Source organism: Hypomesus nipponensis, chromosome 19 (assembly GCF_054491055.1).
Source record: "Hypomesus nipponensis isolate SF chromosome 19, ASM5449105v1, whole genome shotgun sequence".
Taxonomy (NCBI): Eukaryota; Metazoa; Chordata; class Actinopteri; order Osmeriformes; family Osmeridae; genus Hypomesus; species Hypomesus nipponensis.
In genome coordinates this window covers 15,350,359-15,357,464 of record NC_140379.1, presented here as the reverse complement: position 1 = coordinate 15,357,464, position 7,106 = coordinate 15,350,359, and the positions used below count along the sequence as shown (strand labels likewise).

The 7,106-nt window shown below is 44.7% G+C and overlaps 1 protein-coding gene across 1 annotated transcript; it reads left to right on the top strand.

Moving 5' to 3' along the window:
• The first annotated feature begins 1,673 nt into the window (after positions 1-1,673).
• LOC146247193 (tryptophan 5-hydroxylase 1-like) lies at positions 1,674-5,927 on the top strand. Its single transcript, XM_084681652.1, has 11 exons — positions 1,674-1,773; positions 2,565-2,696; positions 2,846-3,023; positions 3,419-3,519; positions 3,625-3,692; positions 3,821-4,017; positions 4,227-4,362; positions 4,469-4,595; positions 4,750-4,845; positions 4,987-5,120; positions 5,321-5,927. Exons 1-11 carry the CDS (start codon positions 1,684-1,686, stop codon positions 5,493-5,495), a joined length of 1,434 nt encoding a protein of 477 aa, XP_084537778.1. The 5' UTR covers positions 1,674-1,683; the 3' UTR covers positions 5,496-5,927.
• The last annotated feature ends 1,179 nt before the right edge of the window (positions 5,928-7,106 follow it).

Here is a 7,106-nt window from a genome sequence, read left to right as displayed (position 1 = left end):
GAAGTAACACTAAACTAAATAACTGATCCAGAGACCAAAAACATCATCAGACCCAGGCTATATATAACAGTAGCCTATATATTTCACCAACTGTGCCATTCATTGCCCTGTGTTTATGTTTGAGCAGCAGCTAAAGATTTGGATCTGTCATCTGCAATTACATTAGACAGTATGTTGATGGACTCTGGTCCAACAGTAACTGTATTTGAAGCACCAGGTCTCATTTTGTGTCTCCATCCGACAGGATGTTCAGTAGCAGCATTGGATACTAATGGACAGAGGATAATTGAGGCTCTGCCGGATAGGCTAACCATGAAGCTGATATGATGATGTTTTCCAGCTGTTGGACACATGACAACGTTAGAAACCATTATCTGACCAGCAGAGTTCTTTTATAGACAGGCACTGTCTTAATTGGCTAGAGCCTATTTGGGGCGCTATCAAAACTATTCATCTAGACTATGTACAGGCCTACCGTGTGAAAACAACGTTTTGGAAACCGTTCAGGCATAATGGGAAATGCATTAATATGCCTATAGCCTAATTCCTAAGCGCATAGGCCTATATCATCCTTACTTCAATAACTTGCCAAACTGCAAGGGTCCACGTATATACCTCACTGACGTCGTACAGTGCCCCCCCCCCCTTACTGTTCTTTTCCTTCCACTAATCCGGCTAACACTTTCAATGCACATTGATTGGAATTGGCCTCACTAAATCAGCGGGTCGAGTAGGTTTACGTGCAATAATGACCTTGTCTACGTCAGTCTGTCTGATGGTCAGAGTTGCTGACTTTGAGATTGAACAACAGTGAAATTGGAGGTTGCGTGAGAACATCTGAATATAGTATTAGTCATGTGCTGCGTTTTTTTACTTTCCAAAAGGAAAGCCTCATTATTTACAACTGTAAGGTAGCGTGAGCTTGTAAACAGAGGTGTTGCTCATAATATCCAGCTCATTATTGATATGGCCTCTGTTAATGAGCATCTTTATGATGCTGGTACAAACCCCCCGGAGCTCCCACCACCGCCAATAGCGGGGGCAGATATGTGTCCAGTGTCTGTCATCGGTGTTTAATCGGCAACCGGTGGTGCATTCACGTTCACCTTTGGTCTCTTCTGTCACCATCTTTATGACAAAGCTCCAACATAGACACCACACACGAGTGATTATAAATGTCAAGGTCTCTACTCGGTTTTTGTTTGTGCTCTTTGAAAGGCGGGATGCCACCATTGGGAATTAGATAACCCCTATGAATTAGGCTGTGTTTAAGGAAAATTAATTATGCAGCTGGAAAAGTGCTTCAGATATATTCATAAATATATTCTGTACTGTTTGTGATAAACGAATGAAGTCGCCCAATGCAACCATAGCTGTATCCACACCACGTTTGGTCTCTCGCATGGATTTGGCACTTGTGATGCATAGCCTAGATTAGGCCTTCTGTCAAGCCGCGTGTCAGCTCCCCCCGCTTGCTCACCCCTCTCTTCCCCTGATCCTCCTTTCCGCCACCCCTCTTGCATATTCCTCTCAACTCCATCCCTCCCCTCTCAGTGAGGATATATAGGGAGGCGCCGACTACTGCATAGGTGAGATAAACTGCAACTCAGGTGAACCGCAGCGAGGAGGGTCGAGCGCACCAGACACCTAGCCTACTGCAACTCAAAGTCGGACAATTTAGACATGTACTCGAACAAGACCGAGGGGCCACGCAGAGGAAGGTCTTTTGATTCAATGAACACTTGTTATGAAGAGAAGCAACTGAATAATGAGGTAAGTTATTGGCTGCCCATGCAATTTACTGTGCTATGGTTTAACATGTATTTTTATTTTAACGCGGACGAGAGTTTGTGTCCCTTAACATTTGGAAGTAGTCATATCCACCTTGTCCTCTACACCCTGATCCTGGGTTAAGCCACCTAAATCTGGAAATGACTCACTCAGACAATATCAGGGCTGCTGAGGTCAAGCTCATATACCAGAAAATGACTTTAGGCGGAAAACTTATAGCGATGTCAGCAGGCTTCAAGACGTTCGCTATCACAAACTCCCATGGGGCTAAGGGATTCAATTCAAAGGGACCCAACATACATTACAATTAACAAGAAGATATAAGTCATGTAGAGGCCCATGCCTAGGAAATAGGCCAACAGAAATAGTTTTCTATGGATTTATTTGCGTTCACTCGGATCATTTATGACTATAATCCAGTGTTAGGTCTGCCTCCATTCCAAATGTGATTGCTTCTAAACTAATTTAAAGCAAGATAGGTCACCTGCCAACATTTAAATCACCATGATCATTTATCAATTGTCATGTATTTTCTTTTATTATAACTTTGGAGTTTTAAAAGATGTAATAAACTTAATAGGTTAGCCTACTGCATTTGTTCATCTGTGCATACTGCAGTAGTCTTTCTACACATTGACTGCCAAGGTCAAACAGTCCTTCAGTAGAAATAGAATATTTCTCTGATGTTTTTGTAGTATCATAGGTCAGGACACCTGGATTGAATACATTGGTTGTATTTAGATAAGGAAATGAATTGTCCATTTCCCCAATAGATGAACAAATGTACATTCAATACAATTGAGGAAAACAAGGACAACAAGACATTTGGAAGAGGCCGGGCAGCCATCGTCTTCTCCCTCAAGAATGAAGTTGGCGGGCTCGTGAAGGCATTGAGACTTTTTCAAGTACGTTTTAGGCCTACTGACAGCTCAGAACAATATATATGATCTACAAGTTGAGGAGGATTGGGGACATTTTAGAAAAGGAAGGTTTATTGGACAAGCGGCGATTCATTTGATTTGTTTGTAACCCTTTCCATTATCAACGTCGGCAGGAAAAGCATGTGAACCTGGTTCACATTGAATCCCGGAAATCGAAGCGGCGCAATTCGGACTTCGAAATCTTTGTTGATTGTGACAGTGGCCATGAGCAGCTGAAGGATCTCACCCAGCTCCTAAGGAAGCACACCAACATTGTGGAGGTGGACCCCCCAGACTGCATACCAGAGGACGGTAAGCAGTCCTTTTTCTGATAACTTTCAGGGTATTTCTGCTTTATTGTTATAGAGACAGTATAGAGTGATTGGATATTTAGGAGAGAGACCTGTAGCAAAGGACCTGTGCTGGTTGAACCTGGGCCGTTGCAGTAGGGCTTCAGCCTACGTGGTCCGCACTCTTAATGGTGACCCTAAAAGTATTTTCTAATAAGAACTGGAAGTTGCAGTACAGGAGCTTAGACATTGACCTGTAGTAGCATCAGACAAACCAATAAACACCCAAATCTGCTGTTAACCAACAACAACATTAATTAACCAGACATCAGATGATAGAACTCATTTGAATGAAAGGGTTTTCTCCTCCAATTCAAACAATAGAACCCTAAAAGAAAACCCATTTCTGTGCTTCAGATATGGCTGATGTCCCCTGGTTCCCCAAGAAGATCTCTGATCTGGATCTGTGTTCTAACCGGGTGTTGATGTATGGCTCGGACCTGGATGCTGACCACCCGGTACTGTACTTCCCATCTACTGTCCCAGATCCCCACCACAGAGGCCTGCTCACTGACTGTCACATTATGAAGGGTCTCACGAGAATGTCTTTTTTTTCTCTTAAGGGTTTCAAAGATAATGTTTATCGCAAGAGGAGAAAACACTTTGCCGATCTTGCCATGAGCTACAAACAGTAAGTCAAGCTGAATTTAGTTTTTTTAAATGTTTTTTATGTTCTGAATTGATTTAAAAAAATGTACTTCCTCTTACAATCTTCCGCTCTCCCTCTCTTCCTCTCTCTCCGTCTCCCCTCTCTCTCAGTGGGGATCCCATTCCCCGTACAGAGTTCACTCAGGAGGAGGTGAAAACTTGGGGAGTTGTGTTCAGAGAGCTCAACAAGCTGTACCCCAGCCATGCCTGTCGGGAGTACCTGAGGAACCTGCCCCTTCTCTCCCAGCACTGTGGCTGCAGGGAGGACAACATCCCTCAGCTGGAAGACGTGTCACGCTTCCTCCGGGGTGAGACAGGGGGCGCCACCACACACTCAATCACACCTGCACACTCAATCACCCCTACACGAACAATCAGCAAGAATACACTGCAAAATCAGCGTTCCAGATTAGTCCGAAGTTATACAGAAAAAGAGAGGTCGTAGTTGTCATTCAGCCATTGAACAGCAGTGTGTGTGTGTGCTTGTGTGTGTGCACATGTGCGTGTTTTTCCCCAGAGCGCTCTGGCTTCACCATTCGTCCAGTGGCAGGATACCTGTCCCCAAGGGATTTCCTGGCTGGCCTAGCCTTCCGAGTGTTCCACTGTACCCAGTATGTCCGCCACAGCTCTGACCCCCTCTACACCCCAGAGCCGTGAGTACACACACACACACACACACACACAAACAGTGCACCCTCCTGATTCATGGTTACGCATTAACTTGGTATATAGCTATGTGTTGACGTATGTGTGTTTCAGAGACACGTGTCATGAGTTGCTGGGCCACGTTCCTCTGCTGGCCGAGCCGAGCTTTGCTCAGTTCTCCCAGGAGATTGGTCTGGCCTCGCTGGGGGCTGCGGACGATGCCGTTCAGAAACTAGCCACGGTGAGTTCCGCTGCCTCACAAGCGCGTTAGCAAACAAGCACGCCAGAGCCCACAAACACTTTGTTCTAGCTTGATTGTCTGTGGTGATTGACAGTGTGCTACTAGCTATGTGTGCATCGGTTGTGTTTAGCAGCGGGCTTGTTATGTTTTGCAGTGCTACTTCTTCACGGTGGAGTTTGGGCTGTGCAAGCAGGAGGGAAAGCTGCGAGCCTACGGAGCAGGCTTGCTGTCTTCCATCAGTGAGCTCAAGGTACGAACACAGTCCTCTTGGCTACCAACTCGGGAGCTGAAACCGGTGGTTTCAATTCTTAATGAATTCAAACATATTTAAAAGTTGCAGTTATTATTTGGAAAATACTTGATGATGATCCCCCCTCCCTTCCTCCCATAGCATGCACTCTCTGGGAATGCCATGGTCATGCCCTTTGACCCCAAGGTAACATGTAACCAGGAGTGCATCATCACCACGTTCCAGGATGTGTATTTTGTGTCCGAAAGCTTTGAGGAAGCCAAGGTCAAGATGAGGTCAGTGGCTTTACTTCTCTCAGGTACCCTTACCACTCAAATTCTGTTGTTCAAACTGGAGACATGTTGAACAGAACCGTGCATGCCTCAGTCTTCTAACGACTGACCAATGACGGGTATGGAAAAGTGCTATGGAAGGTATATTGCCGGGGGTACCCGGAGAGGGCGTTTGATGTGATGGGCCTCCTGCTTTGTTCCAGGGAGTTTGCGAAGACCATCAAGCGTCCGTTCTCTGTGCGCTACAACCCGTACACCCAGAGCGTGGAGGTGCTGAGGGATGCCAGCAGCATCAACAACATGGTGGAGGATCTCCGGCACGAGCTGGACATCGTAGGAGACGCCCTCAACCGTCTCAACAAGCAGCTGGGAGTCTGAGCCCCACCTGTCCACCAGCCTCACTAGCACCTCCACAGCTGCACCTCACCTCTTTTCATCCTCCACCTCTCCAAAAACAAGTGAATCCATACAGAAGTAGAATTGATTTCAAAATGGTATATGTCATTGTTAGCTGATTCTTATCGTTTCTGACTCTTATATGGTAAGGCTTCATACAAACATACTCAAAAGCTTACGTAGTATGACATCATGTTATACTTTACCTGGTAGGACATCATGTATGTCTGGTCATATTTGTGTTGATACAAATGGCCACTGTAATACAGAACGTATATGACGCAAGATGCATGAGAGTCACCACATATATACACTACAGTTTTAGATTCCTCTATATATTTTCATATTAGCAACAAATAACACAGACCTTTCAAAATATTTCAGGAAGTTATTCAATTGTCTTTGTGTGTTGTCATATGTCATGTTATTAGGCTAGAATGTCACCCTCATTAATCTTTCTTTAGACATTGGTTGTCTTAATTTATAATCATTCTCTTGGTTGGACATTTTGATATGTTGGGTTCTTTTTTTGTAATAAAAATATGTATAATTGCAAAAGTTGTCTTGCATCAATCAACCAGCACAAGCGTTACAACAATATCACTGGAAACTATTGACCTCAGTGTACCTGAATGTGTCTGATTATATTTTAAAAGGTATCCATTCACAAAAGGGGGTAGGCTTTGTGTGTTGGTCTGGGAGAACAGGTATCATAAGGGTTGACAGAACACAGATTTGACCAGAAGAGTGCAGTGTTGCACAGGTACAGGTCTAACATGCAGCTTAACCTCCTTAGTAAAGGCAAGGAGACTTTATGTGTGCCTGTGTGTATGTATTTATGGCGTGTGTGCTGGAGGGAGATGGATAGGGTGTTTGTAGGATCACTAGGCTGTTGGCTGGCTGCCTGCAGGTCAATAACAGTGATGGATGAGACAGCTGCTGTTAGGAGCTGCAAATGTGTTCACATGTATGATGCCACATTTTCCATGGAGATCACGAGCCACATAAAAAAGCTCATAGGAAGCCCACCCTAAAGCTGATGTATGTGACACTGTCCCAGTCAGCCAATGACGTGACAAGGTGCATGACATTAACTAACGAGGCAAGGGTTTCCCGTGCATCTTGGGTAAAGTGTAGCTTTGACGAGTCAACGTGCCAGATGGGCTGCGTGCATGGTTGCCTTGAACTAATGTCTCTCCCCTGCTTTCCATTAATTTCATAATTATTAGTTCCCTCTCACACCCCAGACACAGACAAAGTGCTTACTGCTGGGGGGGGGGGGGAAGACAGCACTTTCTCTCCACCCTCCTTTATCTCTGCCTCTCCATCTTCATCAACTCTCCCTCTCTCCTCCTCTGTCTTTATCCCTGCCAGCTGGCCCTGGGTCAAGAAGTGGTTATTAAGTTATTATTGTTCAATATTAATATTAATTTTCTCCTGGGACAGGATGGATAAGATTAAATGGCCTTAATGTGAGGCCTCCAAAACCACAGCTTGTAAACAAACGCATCAACGTCTTCAGAGAATATGCACACATGTACACTACAAAACAAATTTATTTATAAAGTACATTTAAATACCACTGGAATCACA